Source organism: Podarcis liolepis (assembly GCF_965112155.1).
Source record: "Podarcis liolepis genome assembly, chromosome: 14".
NCBI classification, from domain to species: Eukaryota; Metazoa; Chordata; class Lepidosauria; order Squamata; family Lacertidae; genus Podarcis; species Podarcis liolepis.
The window spans coordinates 46507477-46534159 of record NC_139569.1 but is presented as its reverse complement, the minus strand read 5'-3'; the positions used below and the strand labels follow the sequence as shown (position 1 = coordinate 46534159).

General features: G+C 47.1%; 1 protein-coding gene across 2 annotated transcripts; it reads right to left on the bottom strand.

Annotated features, from left to right (window-relative positions):
* Nucleotides 1-26683, bottom strand: HEXA (hexosaminidase subunit alpha). Of its 2 annotated transcripts, none has more exons than XM_083475840.1 (14): nucleotides 26373-26683; nucleotides 23498-23593; nucleotides 22339-22404; nucleotides 22022-22068; nucleotides 21294-21404; nucleotides 18085-18186; nucleotides 13182-13314; nucleotides 12218-12398; nucleotides 11010-11096; nucleotides 9565-9637; nucleotides 6107-6287; nucleotides 4185-4275; nucleotides 3052-3156; nucleotides 1-254 (listed from the first exon to the last, which is right to left on the bottom strand). In XM_083475840.1, the coding sequence occupies exons 1-14, from the start codon at nucleotides 26605-26607 to the stop codon at nucleotides 191-193; spliced, it is 1572 nt and encodes a 523-aa protein (XP_083331966.1). In that variant the 5' UTR covers nucleotides 26608-26683; the 3' UTR covers nucleotides 1-190. The 2 variants fall into 2 exon arrangements, with proteins under 2 accessions (XP_083331966.1, XP_083331965.1); XM_083475839.1 differs by having other exon boundaries at nucleotides 11010-11092; nucleotides 12214-12398; nucleotides 26373-26677.

Here is a 26683-nt window from a genome sequence, read left to right as displayed (position 1 = left end):
TTTGTTTAACTGATTTTTATTATCATTCTTGTTTTAAATGGTGTGGCTTTTTTGCTAAGACCCAAGATCAATAGTGGCTGATTTCCCTTTGACGAATAATTGAAACTTTTTATTGAAAATAGTACTAAATCAGTGCTATGCCTACAGTGGTGATACTGATATGGCAGAGAACAGGACGAGGGTGTAGAAGTCAAAAGGCATTGTATTCATAGTCACAGTATCCTGTAAACAGTGGCTCTGCCCGGATTCCTCGCCTGCAACAAAGAAGAAGAAAAAGCATATCAATGGAAGATCACACTGCTTTACAAACAAAACAAAAAATAAATATGCTCAATGAAGATGTGCTTTTGTTTTTTTCATTTCACAATATTTACACATCGCTTCTAAGCAGTTTACCAAAAAGAAGAAGAAGAAGAAGAGTTTGGATTTGATATCCCGCCTTTCACTCCCCTTCAGGAGTCTCAAAGCGGCTAACATTCTCCTTTCCCTTCCTCCCCCACAACAAACACTCTGTGAGGTGAGTGGGGCTGAGAGACTTCAGAGAAGTGTGACTGGCCCAAGGTCACCCAGCAGCTGCATGTGGAGGAGCATTTAAAATGATCCATAAGCGTCAAAGAGATCGAAGAACATTCAAAAGACAAATGCAATAAACACTGTGCAAAAAGAAATTAAAACACGCATCCGCATACTGCATACTAACAGCGTTCTGAAGACACCCCTCAAGCCTTTTTTAAATCATCTGTCAATCCACAGAGAGACCAGGGAATTCTGAGAACATGTGCTGGAAAACATGACTTACTTGGATTCTGGTGAGTCACTGAATCACAGAACTGTAAAGCTGAAAGGGACCAACCCCCTGCAATGCAGAAGGAATATGCAGTTGTCCCTTATGGGGATTGAACCTGCAACCTTAATGTTATCAGCACCACGCTCTAACCAACTGAGCTATAATTTTGTCTATTTTTTATTGCTCCAGTCGCTAATAAGCAAGGGTGGGAAGGACTGGGGCTCCTCCGATGTTGTCGGACTCCTGGTCCCATCAGCTCCTGGCCAGAATAGCCAAGGACCAGGGAAGATGGGATCAGGAGTCCAGCCACAGCTGCAGAGCCACAGCTGCTCTAAACTAACAGCAGCCATTCCTTGGTACATGGAGATCTCCTTTTAGCAACTGACAGCTGCTTGCGTTAAGAGGGGGAAAAGTTCAGAGGCAGCCTACTCTGAAAACCAATCGACATGGGGGCAAGGAGCTTTCACGCCCTAGCTTGGGGGCTTCCTAGAAGCATCTCGTTGGCCGCTGTCAGAAAGCACAACATTCCCAGATACCTGTGGGAAACCTGCGAGCAGGACCCGAGCAAAGGAGATACTCTCCCCTCTCGCAATTTCTTATCTGCTCTTATGTTCTTATTAGTTGCGGCTGATAAATAAATTGAGCCTACATGTCCAAATATTGAACGATATTGTGGGCTTCCCAGAGGCGATTAGCTGGAAACTGATTATGTGAGCCTTTGCTCTGTTCTAGCAAATCTCTTAGTTTTCTTTCACTGTGCAAAGAGAGTTCGGGAACCATGGTAACACTGCACTATGCCTGCTTGCTCAGAAGTAAGTCCCACTTAAATGAATGGGACTTACTCCCTGGGTAGCTCAGTTGGTTAGAGCTGCTTCTTCTTCTTTGGCGATCCCTCATAGCTGAGTAAGATTGTTTTCCATGAACATGGTCTTAACGGTGAGTCTGTAAGTGACTGTGGAGGCCAATTCTGGATCCACACGTCCTTCCACAGTGGGGACATAGGTTTCTGGGTGGGAGTTGATAATGGTGTGGATGTGCCAAGCATGCCTTCCTCTTAGCACGCTTCTCCCTTTCGTCCCGAGTTTGAGCATCTTCAAAGCCCATGACACCTTTGGTAAAGGCTGTTCTCCAACTGGAGCGTTCGCAGGCCAGTGTTTCCCAGTTGTCGGTGTTTCTACTACATTTTTAAAGATTTGCCTTGAGAAAGTCTTTTGTTGACCACCTGCATTACGTTTCCCATTTTTAAGTTTGGATAGCTCAGTTGGTGCTAATAACGCCAAGGTTGCGGGTTCGATCCCTGTATGGGACAGCTGCATATTCCTGCATTGCAGGGGCTGGACGAGAGCAGGGGTCGCCAAGGTTTACCTCGCCTGGGCCGGTTCACTCCAGCGGAGATCCCCCTGTGGGCTGGATCGTGCGCACATGCTTGCGATTTCCAGCATCTGTGTCTGTGCAGACGTGATTTTTGGCGTCTGCACAGATGTGATTTTCGGTGCCTGTGCATGTGCAGATTCAATTTCCAGCGACGTGGAAGCGAGTCCCCATGCTGTGCTGTACTGGTTTAGTGCAGTGCATGGGGACTCACTAAGAGGGTGGCTCGGTTTGGGAGCGGCTTGGGGGCCGGTTAAATGACCCCCGTGGGCTGCTTGTGGCCCACAGGCCTTAGGTTGCCGACCCCTGGACTAGAGGATCCTCAGGTCCCTTCCAACTCTGTAATTCTATCATTCCCAGTCAAGCATGGACAGCAGCTTAACAAGGCCTGCCTGGTCTCACTAACTGGCACACAAGACTGCATCAACCTTATCGGCCAAGCTATGCCCACCTGCCCTGCACCTGGCATAAAATACGAGGAGCAAGGCAGTTACAGGTGGGGCTTAGCCAAAAGCAGGTTTGCTGGCACCACTGATCTATGTTCTGCAAGCGTTGACAATCAGCTGGTTGCTAAGGTTTGCAATGTACTGTGCTTTTACCCACACAGTTTGATTTCAAACAGTGCAGGGACCAAAGCAGGTTGCCTGGTGTCACAGCCGGTGATTGACAGATGGCCAGATCCAGTTCCCCACCGCAGCGTACAGGATTGCTGCCTGAGGTGCATGGAAATCTCAGGGCATCAAGCACAAAGGCCTTTGTATATCCAGCTACAGCTCACAAGTTCGTCTGGCCCTTTTCACTCTCCATGGCTAATGCAACGGTCACGTTGCACGTTCGTTCTTGAGAGCCACAGGTACAAACAAAGCTTCCCAGAGGGCTCAGCAGAGTTTTACCTGAGGAGGGTGCACCGGAAGTCTCCCAGCCTCCTATATGCATCCTGCACGTCTCGGACCGTCGCGTTGCTCCAGAGTCTCTCGGCTACAGCCCCAGCTCTAGGCCTTGAGGAAATAAAACAGCACAGCGCTCACGTCAGAAACTATGACAGGGCTGGTGAAAATAAGTCACAGCTGAGGAGCAAGCACTGAAACCTGGCGAGAGAGAGGCTCCTGGGTTAAGCTTAAGGAATGGCACGCTTGCTTGGAACGTGAGAATTCTGACCAAAACGGAAGCAGGAGTGGAAATTGTCATTATTTGCTTCTTCATTCCGTGTCCAGGACAGAAATCAATCGAGCAAACACAATGATGGATCTGGTAGCGGGAAGGAGGCCGCCGCCTCCATTGCAATCACGGCATTTAAGCCTTAAAGCTAAAGGCCACCGCAATCCAGAAGTAAAATAGAAATAGAAATAGGAAGACAAGATATAATGGAAAGAGCAGCATCTCCTCTACACATATTAAGAGCAAATGGAAAAAAATCCTCTGCAGGGGCTTAATTGAAAAGGCCTAGTCATGTGGACAGGGCAGGAGGAGACTTAACAATTTTTTCCATGTATAACACACACACACACACGCCATGTATAAGATGCCCCCTGTTTTGGGGGACTCAAAATTAAGAAAATGGGGGGGGGGAGATTGCCAAGAGTTGTAAAGCTTTTTTTAGGGGGGGATAGGCCAGAGTAAATGGTGTTTCCATGCGCTGCTCTGATTCGCCAGAAGCGGCTTAGTCATGCTGGCCACATGACCCGGCTCCCTTAGCCAATAAATTGAGATGAGCACCACAACCCCAGAGTCGTCCGTGGCTGGACCTAACAATCAGGGGTCCCTTTACCTTACACTTGTTTACACTGAATTACATTTGCCATTTTAATGCCCAAACACGTTTGGAGAGGTCCTTTTGCATCTCGTCGCTATCTCTTTTTTTGGTATTTTAACAACTTAGTATCGTCAGCAAACCTCTCTCCTCCTGGGAAGCCAGAGGCGTCAAGGACACATTCCAACCAGGCAAATGACCTCAAGGAGGACCTCCATCAGAAAACGTGCCCCTACAAGACAAGGTGTGGCCTGGTTTAGTGACCACTGATCTTACCAGAGTCTTGGGGTTAAGTTTGTCACATCCACATATTCCCCCCACATGCAGGCCTCTCCTCCAATCACCAGCTTCTTCTGTTCTGGGCTGCCTGTCAACAAGATGCATTCTTCAAAAAAATGTATTTAAAACAGTAACATCTAAAACATTAACAACATCTAAAAACAGTCACATAGCCTCACAACCATTAATTTCAATTGCCTGGGTGAAACTCCCACCCACCCTATTGGAAGACACAAGATTTGCCCATCCTGGAAGAATGGCAGATGCAACTGATAGACTACATGGAACTGGCAGAAATGACTGGCAGAATCCGAGACCTGGGAGAAGAGATAGTGGAAGAGGACTGGAAGAAATTTAAGGATTATTTGCAAAAGTATTGTAAGCTGTATGAATGTTAGAATGATGCAGGATATAAAAACAATATGGCATCAGTGACATAGCTGAAAGGAGTATGAAAATAATTGATTTATAAGAACGAAGGTGAAACTTGAATAATATTATGTCAAGTTTAAATATTTGATAACAAAGGGAAAAATTGGAGACATAATAGCCGAAAGGTACAATTTAAAATAAGTCTTGAGAGAAAGTGAAGTATTGCTGAATAAGATTTTGTAAATGGGAACACAGAAAAGGGAGATGCGAGGGAGTCAGAAAAGAGGGTTATGGAAATTTTATTCATGAAACTGAACTATTTTTCATGTCTTTTTTATGATCTTTTGTCCCTTGTTCTTTTTTTGTGTATGTCTTTTTTCGGGGGGGGGGGGTTGGTCTATGTGATTGACGGTGATGGTGTTTTTTCTTTTTCGGGTTATGTATTTGAATGGTGTTTTATTGTTTAAATTCTTAATAAATATTTTATATATATATAAAAAAAGAAACTCCCACCCACCCTTCTCAGATATGAAAACAAAGACCACCACAGCCAACCCCAAATGAACAGCCATACCCTAGGCCAGGGGTATGCAACCTTTAAGACAAAAAGAGCCACTTGGACCCGTTTCCGAAGAAAAAAAAACTGGGAGCCGCAAAACCATTGCGACATTTAAAACAAATATAACACTGCATATATTGTTTCTTACCTTAATGCTATATATACAGGATTGTAACGCACGCACTGCCCCCATGCGACGTCACAGCCAGTACAGTGCCCGCCACAGTGGGGAGTGTCGGGGCGCACAATGCGCCTCCTCCCCTCGCTAGTATCTGCCCCGGAGCCGTGGCAAAGGTGTAAAAGAGCCACATGCGGCTCCAGAGCCACGGGTTGCAGACCCCTGGACTAGGCCAACCCCAACCTCTCTCACCACCAAAGGAACACAAGTGAACAGCAGAGAACCTGCACGAGCAAAGCTGACACCAGACCCTACATATAGTAAGTAAAATAGAAACATCGCCACCCGACCGCACCCCCACCCATCTCCCGCCCCTCCACCTCTTTCCCCCTTTTCTTCCTAATGTCTCAACAAATGAAACTGATTTGTAAAAATGTTACATGGGGGAAAAATACGAGAGACATACATTGCACACACTTTTGTAAATCAATAAAATCTTTAATAAATAAGAAGAAGAAGAAGAAGAAATTGCCTGGGTGAACCAGAATACCTTTAACTACCTCCTGATGATGAGAGAGACGCAACACATGAGGGAGGGCATTCCACAAATGGGGAGCCACCACCAAGAAGGCCCCGCCCCAGTTCTGTGCCAATAAAGGCAACACCCAGTGGTGCTACCACTAGCAGGGCCTCCCCTGCCAATCATAGGGCCTGAGGGGGTCAAGACTCAGGGAAGCGCTCTTAGGTGGTTGGGTCACAAGCCATTTAGGACTTCACACGCAAGGGCTGACACCCTGCGGGCCTGGTGACTCACAGCCTCTCTGCCTCACAGCACCCAAGATGGCAGGAAAGCCAACACCAAGAACGTACCTTCAAATGCCAATGGCTCCACCTGATGAACCGCCACCCAATCCTGTCCATAAGAGATGCGGTTAAGATACCAGGGGGCAGAGAGAAGAGCCCGGTAGCCGGCTTTGGTGACGCGAGCCATCTCTGCTTGGTATGTCCCCGCGTTCTCTCTCCACACATGTATTAGGGTATCAGGCTTCACCTGCCCAAAAGAGAAGTAAGAACATCAGAGACCAGGGAAGGGCCCAGTGTTCAGTTAAGACAGCAGGGCGGCTGTAGAATCATGGGAAGCCGCAACAGTGACGCCACGTGAATTACAGCCATTCTAAATGGAGAGCTTTATCCCAGCTGGTATCTGCACCGGACTTGAACTGAATTTATAAGCAGGTGCTGTTGTTGTTCCAACCTGCAGAGTTGCTTTCCTTCTTGTTGCTTTTTATATGCAATGGTTTCGACCACTTTTTATATCTGCAACTGTTTTATGTATCTGATATATTTATATATATTTTATATATGTGGTATCTGAAGAAGTGTGCATGCACACGAAAGCTTATTACCAGAACAAATTTAGTTGGTCTATAAGGTGCTACTGGACAATTTTTAATTTTTATTCCGACTGCGTCAGACCAACATGGCTACCTACCTGAATCATGGAAGGCGCCACATTGAGCTGCATGAAATGGAAGTCCATCAACCTCAGTATCTGAAGAAGTGTGCATGCACACAAAAGCTTATACTAGAACAAATTTAGTCTATAGGTGGTGCTGGATATTTTTTTAAAAAAATTGTGTTTTATATATGTCTTTATTGTATCGTAAATCACTTTGGCATGTTCCATGGGAAGCAATGCATAAATTAAAATGATAATAGTAATAAATTAGAAAAAAAATAAGGAAACCAGAGAGGGGATAGCCCTTTCCCCACCACCATGATTCTGACTAAATCCCCACCCCAACCGTCACGCACACCCCAGGACATCCCAGGGTCACCATTCATCAAATGTGTAGCATGTGCCAGTGGCGTAGCGTGGGGGGTGCAGGGGGGGGCGGCTGCACCGGGTGCAACATCTGGGGGTTAGGGTTAGGGGGCGCAAATCCACGGGTTAGGGGGCGCAAATTACTTGCCTTGCCCCGGGTGCTGACAACCCACGCTACGCCACTGGCATGTGCTTAATCAGACGATATGCTTGCATTGATTTGCTCAGATGTATGAATTATTATTATTATTATTATTATTATTATTATTATTATTATTATTACAGTCATACCTTGGGATGAATACGCTTCAGGTTGAGTGTTTTCGGGTTGCGCTCCGCGGTGACCCGGAAGTAACAGAACATGTTACTTCCGAGTTTCGCTGCTCGCGCATGCGCAGACGCTCAAAATGACGTCATGCACATGCGCGGAAGCGGCGAAACGCGACCCGTGCAGTCGCGTGTTACATTTGCTTCAGGATGCGGACAGGGCTCCGGAATGGATCCTGTTTGCATCCAGAGGTACCACTGTATTACTAATATTCCTAATATTAATATTTGCATGCTGTCCTTCACCCGGAGATCCCAGGGCAGTTCACCACAGAAAAATACAAATTGAGAACACAAAACAAGAAGAAGGTGAGCCAAAGGGACCAAACCCCACACAGGCTACATGCAAAGCTCAATGTTCCAGGCACTCCTGTGATACAGGAACAGCCTGAACGGGACAGACAGTGGCAACCTATTCCTCTTTAGAGAAAGAGCAGAACAGCTTAGTGCTTAAAGGGAACAAAAGGTGGGTCAGAAATGCAAAGCGGCTTTGGGAGAGGGGAGGGAGAGAAGAGCATTGCAGACGAGTAGCAGCTAGAAAGAGCCAAACGGCGCATGAGATCAAGCACACTTTTTGTGATATTCTCTCAGCTCCACTGGCTGCCAACTCATGCAGGCCCTGAGTTAAGGAATCGGTGCCCCTCTAGGTGTGGATGGGCTCTCGAATCCCATTGGTCCCAGGCAGCAGGGCCAGGATGAGACTTGTAGGTGATGAAAGATGCATTCATCCCTAAGTGATGTGCTTCGATACAGCAGTCCAGCCAGAAGCCCAGGCTTGGTGCAACCACGGTGGGAATGCACCAATGGGGAAATGGCTCTTATTCTGGCCTCTCAGAAACGTAATTGCGACCTTGACCCAGCCCAGGGGTAAGGAACCTCTGATCCAGGGGTCAAATGCAGCCCTCCAGGCTCCTCTGCGTTGCCCTTGGGACTCTCCCCAGGCCACGCACCCCTCCAAGCTACTGTATTTTTCACTCTATAAGACACACTTTTTCCCCTCCAAAAATTAAGGAGAAATGTGTGTGCTTCTTATGGAGCAAATGCAGGCTCCATGGCTTCGCGTTGCTTTCGCTGAAGCCAGGAGAGCAGGACTCACCTGGCTTCACGGATAGCCACAGCGGGAGGAGAAATGGAAGGGGCTCCGTTTCTCCTGCCGCTTCGCTGAAGGGGCGCTGGGCAGAGAGGGAGAGAATTATTTTTCCTTGTTCTCCCCCTCTAAAACAAGGTGTGTCCTATGGTCGGGTGCGTCCTATAGAGCGAAAAATATGGTGCATCCATTCCCACCTGTAGATGCTGAGGATAGAACTTGGGACCTTCTGCATGCAAATCAGATGCTCTACCATTGAGCTGCGGCCCTTTCGGGTACTTTGCCTAGAGAAGGAATACAGTCATACCTCTTGTTACATTCGCTTCATGTTACGTTCTTTCAGGATACGCCCCACAGCAACCCAGAAGTACCGGAAAGGGTTACTTCTGGGTTTTGCTGCATGCTCATGCACAGAAGCGGCAAATCGTGACCCGCTAACACGCAGACGTGGGTTGCGTTCTGCTCATGTTGCGAAAGGGGCTCTGGAATGGATCCCGCTCGCAAGCAGAGGCACCACTGTATATGGGAAGGTTGCAAATTCAACGACACTCCTGCTCAGCTGCATTTGGTGGGGAGAGGGGCAGAGGGATCCACAGGACGCAAACGTTCTTCCTACATGTAATTGCTCCGCTACCAGGCAGGGAACCAGGCAGAGGGCCTTCTCGGTAGTGGCACCCTCCCTGTGGAACACCCTCCCACCAGATGTCAAAGAGAACAACAACTACCAGGCTTTTAGAAGACATCTGAAGGCAGCCCTGTTTCGGGAAGCTTTTAATGTTTGATGTATTATAGTATTTTAATATTCTTTTGGAAGCCGCCCAGAGTGGCTGGGGAAGCCCAGCCAGATGGGTGGGGTATAAATAATAAATTATTATTATTATTATTATTATTATTATTATTATTATTATTATTACCATGACTTTTGCCCAGCTGTCCACATAAAAGAGAAGGCAAGGGGGGGCGAGGGGGGGGGGGAGAAGAATTTCTGCTGAACCATGCAAGAAGCAGATCCATATATTGGTTGGTGGAGGGGAGAAAAAGTTGTGAATAGGACACAGCACCTGGAAATTAACCTAGAGGCCTTCTCACCTTCACTCCGTTATCAAAAACTTCCTGCCATACCGCGTAGCCTTTGTTGTAGGAAGAGACTATATCCAGCAGCCTGGAGTAAAGAGAAACAACTACTGAAAAAAGGAGGTGTTTCCCATCCTTCCCCCATTTATTCCTACTTTGCCTATATTCCATACCTGGACAGGCCATAGCTCAGTGCTAGAGCATCTGTTTTGCATGCAGAAGGTCCTCAGCTTCTGCAGGTAGGGCGATGAATGGTTCTTCTCTGAAAACCTGGAGAGCTGCTGCCAGTCAGTGTAAGACAGCACTGAGCTAGATGGACCAATGGTCTGACTGGGAGGATACCCAGAGCTTACAGAGTTAACAGCTCAAGGGGAATGACGTCCTGTCACTGGGGGAGTGTTTGCATACGGGTATTGTACTTTGTGATGTGACCGTTTTTACTTTCTGTTTTGGCTGTGATAGGAGAAGCATCATGTCTCTGCTCTCTCCTGGCTGATTTGTTGTTTTGCTGCTGTACAATAAAGCTTTGTAGAATAGAAGCAGCTGTTGTACGAGAGTTTCACTGCATGGCTGAGATTCCTTCCGCACAGGCACACCGCTGCTCAAGATACTCTGCTCTAACTGGGAGAAGCAGATTGGCGCAGTGGAAGCGGACTGGACGCCACAACAGTGCCGCTGTTCGCAGCCTTGACGGACGCTCAACGGAACACTGGCCCAGGATAAGGCACCTTCCTGTGTCCCTTCATTTGCACTCCCAACTCAAAAAGCTGGCTTGGAAAGTCATATCTTAGCTTAATAAACCAAGATATGAATGAGTCAACAAAGCACCTTTGCTCCTTATTTTGCACGAGCTGCAATTAATTAATAAGTTGCCCACCTGGTCCAACTGAAAAACTGTAATCACCAGCTTTGGAAAATGTCAGGCTATTAACTTCAAACCATGGTTTGTTCTAAAAGTGGTAACCATAGTTTCTTATTTGAACAAATTGGAGAACCACACAGTAAGCCCACAACTTATGTGGAGGTTACATTCCAGGGACTGTGCCGAAAGCCAAAGCAACTGGGGGAGGGAAAAAGAAGAGGCTCAAGTGATACTAGCCAATCCCAGCTACTCAGAAGTAGTTCCCACTGACTTCAGTGGGGCTTACTTCCAGATAAGAGTGTATAGAATTGCAACCTAACTTGGATCAGTTCTCCAAACAGTTCAAGAAAGGGGCAAAACAAAAAAGGACTTTAGGTAAATATCTTGAGATTTGGAGAGGTGGTGGGAGATCAGAGTTTTGATAGTCTCTGCAAGTATTTTTTTATTTACGTTTCCCTGGGGAGGCCAAAAGCAGAGGAATGCACCTGTACAAGAAGCATCACCTGGAAGACTGGGGTGATCTTCCAACATCTGGCAGAAGTCCCTACAGCTCTTGCTCTGTGAAAGCCCCTGAGCAACTGAGAGCAACGGTCCTTACCTCTGGATGTAGAATGATTCCAGCTTGGTATAGTCTTCGCCAAACCCCATCTTCTGCATAAACGCCTGGACATCTGGATTGGACTTCCTGCATGGGATGGAGATGAGCCAGATTAGAACTACAGAACAGGCAGCACCCACCAAAGGCTCTGAATGGCTTTCTCCGAGGGTCAACAAAAATAAAAACCAAGAATGGGCCTCTCATCCTGCAGACATCGGGTGATTTACTACGTAATCACAGTGAACTGCAGTATACAAAGTGGAATCCTCCCTTTCTTTAAGCAGAATCCCTTTTGATTTTGATTTCTTTTTTAAGCAAGCAGGATTTGCTCCGGAGGGTAGGACAGCTTCAAGTTACAAGAAAGGAGTTTCTGATGAAACATCAGGAAGAACTTTCTGACAGTATGAGCTGTTTGACAGTGGAACGGACTCCCTTAGGAGGTTGTGGACTCTCCTTCCTTGGAGGTTTCTAAGCAGAGGTTGGGTGGCCACCTGTCATGGATGCTTTCGTTGAGATTCCTGCATTGCAGGGGGTTGGATTGGATGACCCTTGGGGTCCCTTCCAACTATATATCTCTATGATTCTAGCCACTCCAGATGACAGGAAGAAACCTGAAAACAATGGGCAGAGCATGCCTACTGGTCAGGAAAATCTGCCTTTCTTGTGGATATCTATAATTAAAATGCTCCGGATATGTAGTCTGATGGAAAGTAACAGAGATGGAAAGGGAGACTGTATGTGATGGGAATGTAAATATATTGTGCTTGTTTTATGACTTGTTGTTCTTTTGGCGTAACACCATCAGCCAATTACATATTAAAAATATGAGTCATTGATTTGTTGCTTGCATGGATGCATTTATCTAGTCAATTTTATGGGATAGGGAAGTCAGAAAGGGAGGACCAAACAGCGTTTCAGCAATTCTGATGATGGGTGGAGGAGTTTTTGAAAGATTCACAACATCTCCCAAGAAAACTGTGCGTGTGTGTGTGTGTGTGTGTGAGAGAGAGAGAGAGAGAGAGAGAGAGAGGAGAGGAGAGGAGAGGAGAGGAGAGAAGAAACACTTATGGTTCACAGCAAGAAAGCTGTACATGTACAACAAAACTATTATCCCAGAAGACACAGCTCACTGAAACTAGCCAGCTTCTCTCCTTCCCCCACCTCCCTGTCACTCCTACTCCAGATCCCTCCAAGAAATCAAGACTTGCCAGCATGTGAAGTCAACCTCATCTCCTCCCAGGTGAATGTAGAAGTCTGGAAACACAGAACTGACTTCGGCAAAAAACTTGGCCATGAACTGGTAAGTTGTATTGAGGATGGGGTTGACTGGCCCGTAGCTTCCGGAGGGATTTAGGCCCGCATAGCAAGGAGTCAATAAGCCTGGGATGCCTAAGATGAGAAAAAACAAAAACAAAAACAGGGGTGGGATTGGGGTGGGGGGAGTCTGCTTAAACACATGGAGCAGTGGACAAAAGAAAAAAGCAAGCTCTGCATGGGTGGCCCTAGAAGATGAGGCACTGGTCCCCTTTGCCAAAAGGGACCCAATGGAAAGACTTATAAAGCTAAGAATAGCATGCAGAAAGTTACAATTTACTAACAGCCCAATCCTAACCATGTCTATATATCAGAAGAAGTGTGCATGCACACGAAAGCTTATACAGTACCCAGAACAAACCTAGTTGGTCTCTAAGGTCTCCTCTCTTCCTCTGAAAGTCCAACACCATCTCCTTTGTCTTGCTGATATTAAGGTGCAAGTTGTTCCCTATGTATATATTTTTTGGACCTACCCTCTGTATGCTGATTCATCTCCACCTGTTATTAAACTCATTATGGTGGTGTCATCTGCAAACTTAATAATTGCAGTAGACGGGTCAGATGATACACAATCGTATGTATACAATGAATACAGCTAGGGACTTAGCACACATCCCTGTGGTGTGCCAGTGCTGATTTTTAAGGAATTAGATGTTACATATAATGTTAAATACATTAGATTTACACACTGAAAGAGTCATATAAGCACCTGGCTCAAAGAGCTACACATCTAGCACACCTCTTTCAGCCAGGTGGTTTTCGTTTGTGTTCAGATCCTAACTCTAGACTCAGAATATACATTGGCTCCAGGAACCACTAAGTACACCATTCAGCTGGTCGCTGCAGCTCAGCTCTTACCTGGACCCCATGAGAGAGTATGGCCAGGAGTGTCAAATTCGGAAATCACCCTGATCCCACGCAGCCGGGCATACTCAATCACTGTCTTCACATCTCTGGCAGTGTACACATGGGTGGTAGGGTGGAAGGCTCCCTGGAAAGGCACAAAGTCACAAGATCTTACTGCCCTACTGAGGCAAGGAAGAAGGGCTACCCCTATGCTATCCATATTATCAGTTATCAGTAATCAATATATTCAAAATATATTCATATATGCTTACACATAATCAAGGCTTACAGTATTTTATAATCCATTTTGAATCAAAGGGAAGCTGTGCCTTAGCTAACTGCAAACTGCTTGGAACAGCAAAGTTAGGAACCGACCTTTCCCCCACAAACATCTCTGTACCCTGGACAAGGGGAAGACATGAATCAGAGATTCTGGTACAAAATCCCCTCAGATACAGGCTAAATTAATCCACAGAACAGGAAGAGCAAAACCGCAAAATCTCCAAACTCCCTGTCCTGTCATAACTGGGGGAAGGTTAGACTAAGCGTCACTGGAAGCATTGGAAAGCAGAACTTGAACCCTGTGCTTGACCAGGAGCTGGTAGCGTGACAAGAGCTTGCTGATTGGCTGATTCTCGCTGACAATATTGTGAGTCCCTCATGGTTGTCTCATGATCTATGATTTGCTGTGATTTGCTCAGGTATAAAGACCTATGGATTTCTGTCAATCGGGGTCCCAGTTCCTTTTGGAAGCGATTCCAAACTGGGTCCTTATTGCCTGGCAATAAACTTCACCTTCTTATTCTCCATTGCTGAGTCTGCCTGATCCTTATTTTGCACCTGGCCAAAACCACTAACTTTCACGTGCTTCACTACAAGTCTTGTTAAAATTGTGTCTAGTCTGGAGTCCTTAAGAGAAGTGGATTATTCAAAATTCTCACCTAGTCCATCTGCACTGTACATTTAAAGCAATATCATGCAACTTTAAACAGTCAAGGTTGATTGATTGATTGATTGATATTTATTACGGCCATTGGCCCGTCACACGACAGTTTCCCATACCAACATAATGTACTTAAACCTCCAAATTTAAAACCACCAAAACTTACAAAAAACAGACAAGAACCAAAGCAAAACAAAAACAAAAGACCAACATCATACATTACAATAAATTTGCAACATAAACATCACCCTCTGCTCATAAATTAATAAAAGACATCAATGGTGATATCACCTAATTACATCCTAAAACATAGATCATGGTTTAAAAGGGTTATCCGAGCCACACAGGAGTCCGTTTTTCTTCTTTAGGGATAGGACGCTGATCAAGAATCTGGCAACCGTGAGTGATCTTAGGGGGTCTTCATCATTTAATAGATATCTCAGTTTGGCTTCATTCGTATCATCAGCGATTCCCTTTAGATATTGAGCAAGAAACTTGCTCCTGGCCGATGAGTGAAAAGCACAATCAAGAATTATGTGATGCAACGATTCCGGTGCCCCACAATTACAATCACATAAGAGCGATATCTGTCCATTGGAAAATCTATTTCTCAGCACGTTCGATGGGAAGGTGTTGAATCTTGCCTTTATAAAGGCATATCTATGAGCCGAAAAAGTTAAGGAATTCAAATAATTTGGGAGCCTTAAGAGGGGTAATAAACCAAGGTTTAGAGGTGAGCAGGTACCATTGCCCAAGACCATTTTCTGCTGCAAGTCCATCTCCTCTAGTTTACAGGTTACTGTTCTTTTAGCTGGAACTATGTCCTGCTCTAGTAATTTGGATGGGGAGATTCCCATTGCCGTAATTTTCAGCTGTAAAACTTTTACCCATGGGCTCTGGAAATCATCTCTCCACATACATTGTATCAAGTACAAGTTTGGGAGATTGTGCCATAGAGATAACCAGTGACAAAGTATGTGCTTCCACAGGGCGTTTTCCAGGGATACAGTATTAAGTTCCATGCAGTAGCACCTTAAAGACCAACTAAGTTAGTTCTAGGTATGAGCTTTCGTGTGCATGCACACTTCTTCAGATACAGAAGAAGTGTATCTGAAGAAGTGTACACTTCTTCGTATCTGAAGAAGTGAGCATGCACACGAAAGCTCATACCTAGAACTAACTTAGTTGGTCTTTAAGGTGCTACTGGAAGGAATTTTTTTATTTTGACTATGGCAGACCAACACGGCTACCTATCTGTAACAAGTTCCATGCGTAACGCTGTATTACTTACACAATTGGGCAGTTTCAATATCCCTCTTAAAAACTGATTTTGAATAACCTCTAGGTCAGATAGGTTGACAAAAGTCCCCCAAGTTGAGATGGCATAAGCAATTGTCGGGATCACCTTGGCCTTGAACACTTTCAACGCCGATGGGATGTGAAGGGCCCCATCGGTGAAGAAGAATCGCAAGATCGCCAAGGAGATAGCTTTGGCTCTATTTGTAACATAAGCTACATGGGCCTTCCATCTAAGGTTATGTTGTAACCAAACCCCCAAGTATTGGAATCTATAGACTTGTTCGATGACTCTCCCATCAATTCTCTAATTATGGAGTTTCCGGCTCTTTGAGATAAACAGTCATGGCTTCCCCCAAAGGATCCTGGGAAGTGTAGTTTGTTAAGTGTGCTAAGAATTCCTAGGAGACCCCCCTAATCCCCTCTCGGAGTTACAATTCCTAGAGTGGTTTAGCAATCAATCCCTCTTTCCCAGATAACTTTGGGAACTGTAGCTCTGTGAAGATAATGTGAATCTCCCAACAATTCTCCGCACATTGGAAAAACTACAGTTCCCATTATGCGGGGGGGGGCACAGTACCGTTAAAAGTGGTATGATACCGCTATAAATGTATAGTGCAGATGGGGCCTTCAGCCTGGCAGAGATATTTCTCACCCTCAAAAGTTTAAAGAAAGACAAGCAGAGCGCCAACTCCAGGCTTTGGAGACTCTTTGGGAAAGACACCCTCCTTCTAGGAGTCTGTACCTTCACTACCATTTTCACCAGCTGTTCAGGCTGCTCCTCTTCCTCATTGCTACCACCTACCGAATTTTTCGCCCTATAGGACACACTTTTTCCCCTCCAAAAATGAAGGGGAAATGTGTGTGTGTCCTATGGGGCGAATGCAGGCTTTCGCTGAAGCCAGGAGAGCGAGAGGGGTCGGTGCGCACCAACCCCTCTCGCTCTCCAGGCTTCAGGAAGCTACCCGCAAGCCCTGGGAGCCCGCTGCGAAGTCGCGCAGCTCTCCCACAGCTTGCGGAGAGCTGCCTGCAGGCTTCGGGCTTTGCGCAGCTCTCCCATGGCTTGCGGAGAGCTGCCTGCATCCTGAAGCCTGGGGTGCACTGAGCTCAGTGCGCCCCAGGCTTCGAGCTTCGCCCAGCTCTCAGCAAGCCGTGGGAGAGCTGCGCGACTTCGGGTAGATATCCGCAAGCCTGGGGAGACCAGCGCAACTTCCCGCCGGGCTCCCTAGGCTTGCGGATAGCAGCCTGTTCTCGGGGCTGGGGTCGGGGGAAGCTCGGGCTTCCCGCGCCCCATCCCCGCGCCTGGGGGGGGATAATTTTTTTTCTTTATTTCCCCCCCCAATAAACTAGGTGCGCCCTATGGGCCGGTGCACCCTATGGGGCGAAAAATACGGTACTTTTAAAAAAGGGATGCCGGTGGTGCTGTGGTCTAAACCACTGAGCCTCTTGGGCTTGCTGATTGGAAGGTTGGCGGTTCAAATCCCCGGGACAGGGTGAGCGCCTGTTGCTCTGTCCCAGCTCCTGCCAGCCTAGCAGTTCGAAAGCACGCCAGTGCAAGTAGATAAATAGGTACCGCTCCGGCAGGAAAGTAAACGGCATTCCATGCGCTCTGGTTTCCATCATGGTGTTCTGTTGTGCCAGAAGCGGTTGAGTCATGCTGGCCATATGGCCCAGAAAGCTGTCTGTGGACAAGCGCCGGCTCTCTCGGCCTGAAGCAAGATGAGCGCCACACCTCATAGTTGCCTTTGACTGGACTTAACCGTCCAGGGGTCCTTCACCTTTAGATTTTGTCTACCACTTGCTTTACTTGTCAGGCAGAGAGCCAGTAAGCAAGGAGGCAGTAGCATCTACCATTCCTCCTGATTGCCACCATAATTTAGTAGGTCCAGGTAAAAGGCAGGTGGACAAGCCTGTTTCAATGGGGTGACAGTAAGAGCTGTTTGAGAGTGGAACGCTCTCCCTCGGGAGGTTGTGGACTCTCCTTCATTAGAGGTTTTTAAGCAGAGTTTGGATGGCCATCTGTCACGGATGCTTTGGATGAGATTCCTGCACTGCAGATTGTTGGAACGACATGACCCTCAGGGTCCCTTCCAACTATGATCCCATGCTTCTATAAGAGGAGGGGGGCAGGTCCAGGGAGCTCATCCATGGGTTTCCTGCTAAGATATGGACACTCAACACATGCTTGACCAAGCTGATCCTTGGCCCCAGCCCCAGAAAGGCAGTTTCCCAATGAGCAAACAAGACCAGGACAAGATAGGAAATACAGTGGTACCTCGGGTTAAGTACTTAATTCGTTCTGGAGGTCCGTTCTTAACCTGAAACTGTTCTTAACCTGAAGCACCACTTTAGCTAATGGGGCCTCCTGCTGCCACCGCGCCACCAGAGCACGATTTCTGTTCTCACCCTGAAGCAAAGTTCTTAACCCGAGGTAATATTTCTGGGTTATTGGAGTCTGTAACCTGAAGCGTATGTAACCCGAGGTACCACTGTATACTTCAGATGCACGCAATGCTGCAGTTTTCCAGAAGGGCATAAGCATTAGGTTTCAACACAAACACTGTATTCCCAAGAATTTCCTAAACAACAGCAGGGGTGAGGAGCGAGGTCACGTACAAAGCTTTCCCTTGCCAAGTCCTTACGGGATTCTTTGGTAAACTCCTTGTGATGACTTACCTTTTGGCTGAGATCTGGGAATGTCACGCTCTCGTACGGAAAGGATGGGTCGTCCACAATGTGCCAGTGGAACACGTTGAATTTGTTATAGGCCATGGCATCCTAGGGAATTGGAGAGCAGCACACACAGTCCTGAGAGATTGATTAGCAACAGATGCTGTTCTCAAGAAGCAGCCCTGCAGAGCTCATGTGGGGTCCCAAAAGTGAGATGTACCCTGGGTGCTGTTTGTCACTGGACGTCTTCCCCACCCACAAATCTAGGGATGGGGAGAACCTGGAGCCCTCTGGATGGTGTTGGACCGAAGTACCCATCATCCCTGACCAAAGGGCATGCTGGCAAGGACCAATGGGAGCTGGGAGTTCAGTGAAATCTGGAAGGTGACAGGTTCCCCATCCCTGCACTAAACCATGCCTGAAATCACCTTTCTACTCCAACATGGTCTACATTCATATATAAAAGGTAAAGGTAAAGGGACCCCTGACCATTAGGTCCAGTCATGGCCGACTCTGGGGTTGCAGCGCTCATCTCGCTTTATTGGCAGAGGGAGCCGACGTACAGCTTCCAGGTCATGTGGCCAGCATGACTAAGCCGCTTCTGGCGAACCAGAGCAGCGCACAGAAATGCCGTTTACCTTCCCGCCGGAGCGGTACCTATTTATCTACTTGCACTTTGATGTGCTTTTGAACTGTTAGGTTGGCAGGAGCAGGGACCGAGCAACAGGAGCTCACCCCGTCGTGGGGATTCGAACCGCCAACCTTCTGATCGGCAAGTCCTAGGCTCTGTGGTTTAACCCACAGCACCCCCCGCGTCCCACATTCACATATAAATTATTACAATTACTAAGATTATTCATGGGGGCTTCAGAGACTCCACCTTATGCTTTAACCAGTCCCACAAGTCTTCCAAAGCAAAGCAGGCAGCTAAAGCCAGAGCCTTTTCAGTTGTGGCCCCTGCCACTGGAATTCCCTTCGCAGGCAGGTTTGCCTGGCGAAGCCTGCATTTTCTTTCCAGGACCAAGCAAAAATGCTTTACTTTGCCCAGGCTTTCTCGGGGGTTCTGTTTCGTTTGTTAATCCTCCCTCCCTTCCTTTTTACGTTTTATGCCATATATAACCCCCTGGATGCAATTAAACCTAAACATTGCAGAAAAGGAACATCCTAGAACCTTTCCTCTGGCGCTGAGCGCTACATCACAAGACAATCTGCTGCCAGACACAACATGTATAAAGGCAGCAGTGCCTGTGGGCGAGGGAGGAGTCAATAGGCACAGCAGTCAGAAGCAGATTTCTAAAGGGAGATAGCAGGGTTCTGCACTGTTTTTTAAAGCAGATCCACTTCCTGCCCTGATGGGGTCATTCCAGTCCACGTGCATTTCCTCCCAGTTTTAACCCCTTCTCATTCTTCAGGCTAAAACTGGGATTACTGCGGAATTGCAGGACCCTGTTGCACTATATTAGGCCTGCAGAGATCATGGGAAGTGGATCTTGGCGCGTTTCAGGAGTACCGTATTTTTCGCTCCATAGGACGCTCCTTTTCCGTCTTAAAAACTAAGGGGAAAAATCTGTGCGTCCTATGGAGCGAATGCAGGGGGGAGGCAGGCAGCAAAAGCCCCCAAGAGCTGCACACAAGTTTCGCGCAGCTCTTGTGGGCTTTTCCCCAGGAGGGAGAAGGGACTGACACGGCCAGCCAGTCCCTTCTCCCTCCTCATAGAAAAGCCTTGCGCAACCTTTCCAGCCGGGGGAGGCTGCGCAAGGCTAAAGAGGAAGCCAAGGCAGCGAGCGCGATCCATCCCCCTCGCTTCCTTGGCTTCCTCTTTAGCCTTGCGCAGCCTTACCAGCCGCGGGAGGCTGCGCAAGGCTAAAGAAGCCAACTTTTTAAAAATCTCTCTCTCTCTACCTCTTTTTCTTTTTTCTTCCTTTCTCCACCCCCTTCTTTTCCTCTGGAGCAGTGTTTTTATCTAGATTAACATTTTAATATGGAGGGGAGGGATATTATAAAAAAGGAAACTTTGCAGCTTTTATTTTAGTATACAATAAAAACAGATTAAACAAAACACAAAAGAAAGAAATAGCACAGAAGAAGAAGAGAAAAGGGAAAGAGGGGGGGGATACAAAGCCATTTACCAGAGGTAGATCTTAACCCTTGCCTCACCTGGGAGCTTCTCTGGGCAGGAATTCCCTCGGCTTAAGTGAGGTGGGGGAAGAGTGGCAGGTAGGGGGGTACCTACGTAAACACTGAAGCCACATGGCTCTCCGACAGTGGCTGTGGCTCTCCTGCTGCAGAATTGTAGAACCGTATAGAGTTGGGAGGGCCACCCGAGGGTCATCTAGCCCAGCCCCCTCACAATGTAGGAATCACAGCTAAAGAACGCCAGGCAGATGGTCCCCCAACCGCTGCTTAAAAGCCTCCAGTGGTGGAGACCCCCAACACCTTCCGAGGTCATAGAATTGCAGGGTTGGAAGGGAACCCCAGGAGTCATCTAGTCCAGCCCCGGTGGACAGCGGGCGCGATCCATCTCGCTGCGCAAGGCTAAAGAGGCTGTGCAAGGCTAAAGAGGAAGCCAAGGCAGCGAGTGGGATGGATTGTGCTCGCTGCCTTGGCTTCTTCTTTAGCCACGCTGGAGAGGTTTAGCTTCCGGCTGGAGAGGTTGCGCAGCTATGGCAGAAGCCAAGGCACCCAGCAGGATGGATCCCGCTCGCTGTCTTGGCTTCTTTGCTCTTTGGGGCTGGGGGGGGGAACCCGGGCTTCCCCCACAGCCCCAAGAAGCTCTGGGAGAAGTGGACAGGCTGCATGCAGCCTGTCCGTTGCTCTTTGGGGCTGGGGGCGGAAATAATATTTTTTCCCTTTATTTCCCCCTCTAAAATCTAGGTGCGTCTTGTGGTCCGGTGCATCCAATAGAGCGAAAAATACGGTAACTTTTGTTAGGTTATATAGCAGTGTTTCTCTAGCTTGGGTGTTGGGACTACAACTCGCATCATCCCTCTAAAATTTTCCCAATCTTCCAACTCAAACAGGTTAATTCATTTTCCTTTTTACATAAAAAAAAAGGTCCAAAAGGGGTTCTCTGATTATTACTAATAAATGTCAGCAATAGAGCAGAAAAATCTGGAGGAGGACCAGAGTTTCTACACTTCTGATTCGGATGATCATCTGAACCAGACTCGTGAGTTTTCCAGAAAGACTAGCGACACTAAGCCAAATTCACATACCAGTGTCTCCAGAATTGCTCTCAAAGGCAGGTAATGGCGTGACGTATCAAGCAGCAGACCTCGGTGAGGAAAGCGGGGAAAGTCAACTACATCTGTCTTGTTTATGCGGAACTGTGCAGGGGAGGAGATGAACGACAGTCAGGAGAGTCTCCAAAACCCTTCGATGGCAAAGAGCATCCCCAGGGCCAAGGCCAGTTTTTACTACCACAGCCTTCCCCAAACCTGATGATTCCTTCCACCCCCACCCAATGCTGTTGGGTTCACATCTCTCATCACATCTGAGCATGGGTCTTCTGCCTGGTTATGGGGCAGCTGCTCCAGGTTTGCAAGTCTGACGGGCATGCCCTGAAAATAAATGGCATTTGCTGGATTATTCCAATCAAACGCCCCAAAAGCAGAAGTTAGCAGCTACTTTCTCTGCCCCGTCATCTCAAATCCCTTGCCTGAGGGAAAGGATGACAGCTGGCAGAGGGCATGGTGGAAGTGAAATGCAACCCGTTTGACTCAGGAACTGGGCATTCTGCAGCCGTTTTTTCAGCTGGCCCTGCTGAGCCTCATTGTGGGTAGAGGTGGGGAAGGATATCCCATGGGCTGGAATTCAGATGTTCTGTGATTCCAGTGCAGTGAAAGGAGAGCCTGCAGGATCAGGCCAACGGCCCATCATGTTTTCACAGTGGCCAATCAGATGCATCAACATCACCAACCACGGAAGATCCATATTCACTCACCGCCCCATCATCGTCTCTCCAGGCGAGTTGGCTGAAGGTCTCCAGCCCTGTGGAACAAGGCAAGATCAACTTAAATGTACAAAATATGGGAGCGTAGAAAGTTGTCTTCTACTGCGTCAACCCATTTGCCCATTGAGCTCAGCCAGCTGGGAGTGGCTCTCCAGGATTTCAAGCAGGGAGTCTCTCTCTACCTGCAGAGGCCAGGGATTGAACCTGTGCCCTGAAGCATGCAAAGCAGATGCTCAGCTACTGAGCTATGGACCTTCTGCTTACACAGACCCAGGAAGAGGGACCGTGAGAAAGCTCAGTTGCCTTACCTCTGAGAGCTCCCCATACAGTTTGTGCTGTCAGAAGCATCTGCGCATCCGAAACGGTCAGCTTATCTGAAAGAGCATCAAACAAAAGAGTTGTTAGGACTTCTTAAAATGTAGCCTCTCTCAGAATTATGCCAGTACAGTGGACGCTCGGGTTGCGAACGTGATCCGTGCGAGATGCATGTCCGCAACCCGCAGCATTCGCAGCCCACGTCTGTGCACACGCGGGTTGCAATCCGGCACTTCTGCGCATGTGCGACCGCCAAAACCCGGAAGTAACCCGTTCCGGTACTTCCGGGTTTCAGTGGTCCGCAACCCGAAAAAACGCAACCTGAAGAAGCTGTAACCCGAGGTATGACTGTATATAGGGAACCTCGGATAGATAACAAGTCTGTTCTTCTAGGTTTATAGCAGGGGTCAGCAGAAGGCATATAAGGGATCTATACTGTGATTATCAGCAGCCTAGAAAGGGTTCCTGACTCCCAAATGTTCAGCAGCAGCAGCAACAAAAATTCACTCCCTTGAGGTGTCTGGCACTTCAGCTCCTATTCACCCCAACCCGCATGGCCAGAGGTCAGCGATGAGGAGATGAAAAGTTCAGTCATATCTAGAGGGTCTCCGTTTGACCTCCCCTGCTCTTATTCTTCCTAAAGTACATAGGGCAGTCTCTGAAATAAACAAACGTACCCTAATTCAGCATTCAGTGAGCGATGTCTGTTGCAAAAGGTAAAGGTGGGGTTAAGTCCAGTCAGTGGTGACTATGGGGTTGCTCATCTCGCTTTCAGGCTGAGGGAGCTGCCATTTGTCCACAGACAGCTTTCCGAGTCACGCGGCCAGCAGGACTGAACTGCTTCTGGCGCAACGGAACACCGTGACGGAAACCAGAGTGTACAGAAACGCCATTTACCTTCCCACCACAGCGACACCTATTTATCTACTTGCACTGGCATGCTTTAGAACTGCTAGGTTGGCAGGAGCTGGGACAGAGGAACGGGAGCACACCCTGTCGCATGGATTTGAACTGCTGACCTTCTGATCGGCAAGCACAAGAGGCTCAGTGGTTTAGACCACAGCGCCACCAATACCTGCACTGAAGCAGCTCTTGAGCACAGTTGCTCAAACACAGTACTGGAGGTGGTGCTAAGACACTTGGTTCTCTTACAGCTCTCTGAGGAGTCCAGCGAAGGGTAGCCATCACACCCTGGCTCAGTGACACTCACAAGCAGCTCATTACAGGGGTCCTCAGAGTGGGCGTTCCCTGCGAAACACAATTGAAGCAAGCAAGAAAGAACAAATGAAAGATCACAGATAAATCATTGTCTCTGCTAGCACAGGAAACACCTGTCAATGAATTTGGGCAACGATTACACTTATCCCCCCCCCTATAATATTATGAAAATTATTGTTAGGGCTGAGAATATGGTGACCATTGTATCAAAATTGTATTGATGATGATACAATATATAATTGAATTGCAATAGTAAAGAGTATGTGTCTTAGGCATAGATTTATGAGTTTTTAATTCACATTTTTCTTTTGCTTGTCCACGCAATTTATTATCTGAAATAAAAGAAACCTCCTGTCCGTGGTGTTTGATGCTGCTCGTTGAAACATCCTGAGATCTTCTGGCAGGTGTCATTGTCAAATGATATGACAGGTGTCCACTACTACCTACATACATTCCAGAAACAACTGGAGGTATTTTTGTTCCAACAAGTTTCCCCCACTGCATACATGGGTCTTTAGTACAGTTTTAAGTCCGACAAGAGGGGGATTGGCCTGCCGGACTTAAAACTGTACTACGAAGCAGCAGCGTTCTGCTGGGTGAAAGAGTGGATGCTCCTCGAGAATACAGATATCTTGGATTTAGAAGGTTTTAATAATGCATTTGGATGGCATGCATATCTGTGGTATGACAAAGTTAAAGTGCATAGGGCCTTTAAAAATCATATTGTTAGAAAAGCATTACATAATGTTTGGATTAGATATAAGGATTTGCTGGAAAACAAAACCCCTAGATGGTTGTCACCCTTGGAGGCTAAAGCGGTGAAAAAACTCAATATGGAGGCCAAATGGCCAAAGTATTGGGAAATTCTGGAACAGGATGGAGATAAACTGAAACTACAGAGTCATGAGAAATTAAAAACAAAAGTATGAGATTGGCTCCATTATTTTCAAATAATGGAGGTATATAAACAAGACAGGAAAATTGGCTTCCAGGTGGAAAAATCTAAACTAGAAACAGAACTGTTAGAACCCAATGTTAAGAATTTGTCAAGAATGTATAACTTGTTGCTGAAGTGGAATACACAAGACGAAACAGTTAAATCAGCTATGATTAAGTGGGCACAGGACATTGGTCATAACATTATGTTTGCTGACTGGGAATGGTTGTGGAACACCGGTATAAAATTTACGGCATGTAATGCCTTAAAGGAAAATATTATGAAAATGATCTATAGGTGGTACATGACCCCAGTCAAGCTAGCAAAAATCTATCATTTGCCTGACAATAAGTGTTGGAAGTGTAAAGAAACTGAAGGTACTTTCTATCACCTTTGGTGGACGTGCCCGAAGATTAAGGCTTTCTGGGAAATGATATATAATGAAATGAAAAAGGTACTAAAATGTACTTTCCCTAAGAAACCAGAGGCCTTTCTCTTGGGCATTGCTAACCAATTGGTGTCGAAGAAAGACAGGAATTTTTTTATGTACGCTACTACAGCAGCAAGGATCCTTATCGCAAAGCATTGGAAGACTCAAGATCTACCCACTCTGGAAGAATGGCAGATGAAGGTGATAGACTATATGACACTGGCTGAAATGACTGACAGAATTCGTGAATAGGGGAAAGAGACGGCGGATGAAGATTGGAAGAAATTTAAAACGTATCTTAAGAAATACTATAAAATTAATGAATGTTAAAATGTTGAGGTTCTTAGTAAGAAAAGGAGATTACAGCGACAAAGGATAAAGTAAAAGAAAAGAACAAATAGGGAATAAATTTGACAAAATTAATTTTAGGACTTGCTGAAATAATTTTGGAAATTGGGATGTAGAAAGGGGAGGTTTGGGGGAGTCAGAGAAGTGAGGTTTATGAAAAAAGGATACGAAACTATACATGTTTGTTTTGTCTTTTTATTTGTTTGTAATGTTTATAAAAATTTTGTAAAATCAATAAAATTTTAAAAAAAACCACATACATGGGTCTTTACCCCGAATGTCTGCTTTGTATGGGTCTACTTCTATTTGAAACACCTTTGCTGTTTTTGTGCTTTTAACTGTTTTGCATTATCTTTAGGGTACATTGCCCTGAAGCTGTTGTTCAGAAGGCAAAGAATGAACCACGTTCTAGCTGGGCCAGAGGCTAATGCGGGAAGAGCAAGAAATATAAAATTGACCTTTGTATGCCAGGCTAGTTGCTACACACATACACCCAATTTATTGCAAGAGGTACAACCAGAGTTCAAGGACTCATTTGAGTCAGACAACAGCAACAGCAATGCAAGGAGGGTGCAAAGCAGGGACTGCGAAGGGACGTGGCCTACAGAGGGTCCCGGGGGCCAGATAAAAAAGTCTTAGAAATGCAACTAAATAAACATGACTTGCATTATTTTGGACAACAGCATTATTAGTGTAGTGGTACATTTTAAAATAACGCATATGACTGTGTTGATACTCTTTCCCCCCCTACACATACACACATCCCAAACAGCAGCAGCACCTCGTACCATAATATTTAGTTTATCAGAATGAGTACAAAAGAAATCCTCTGCATATTTTTCACAGTTTTAAAACTGAAATAAAACTGTGCTGGATGCAATGCTTTCTACAAACAGGGGTCAGACTCGGCCACGCTCGGAGCTTTCAGTTCCCCAGCTAGGAAGGGAGGAAGCGGCGTGTCTCTGGGCATGCACAGAGTTCCCCTCGGCAATCAAATCCCGCAAGCCCCGTCCGGGATGGCAAAGCGTGCAGATATGAAAGAAGAGCGGTGCTTCTCCTTGAAAATCACCCTTAGCCCCTCAACCCCGCCTGACCTGCGTCTTCGAGTCCGGGAAGGAAAAGCAGCGCCCAGTAACGTCGGAACGCCTCGTCCAGCACCGAGCAGCCGGGCCCCACGGCCGACGAGTCGGCATAGCCGAAGCGGAAGCTCCGGGCTCGGAGGCGGCAGCCGCCCTGGGCAGCCTGGAGCAGCGACTGCGGCTGCGGCCACACGGCAGCGGCGGCGGCGGCGGCGAGCAGGGAGAGCAGCGCGCAACGGAGCCCCGCCATGGTCACCAGCCGAGCGCGCGAAGAAACGCCGCCGAGCGGAGGATGCGGCGCAGCGCAGCGGGAGGGGCGGGCGGGC

Coding starts and splice junctions, on each gene's coding strand:
- HEXA (XM_083475840.1), bottom strand. CDS start 26,607: ATGGCGGGGCTCCGTTGCGCGCTGCTCTCCCTGCTCGCCGCCGCCGCC. Junction 21,405..22,021: donor GGAGAGACGATGATGGGGCG/GTGAGTGAATAT, acceptor TCCCCTGCACAG/TTCCGCATAAACAAGACAGA. Junction 9,638..11,009: donor GAATCATTCTACATCCAGAG/GTAAGGACCGTT, acceptor TCTTTACTCCAG/GCTGCTGGATATAGTCTCTT.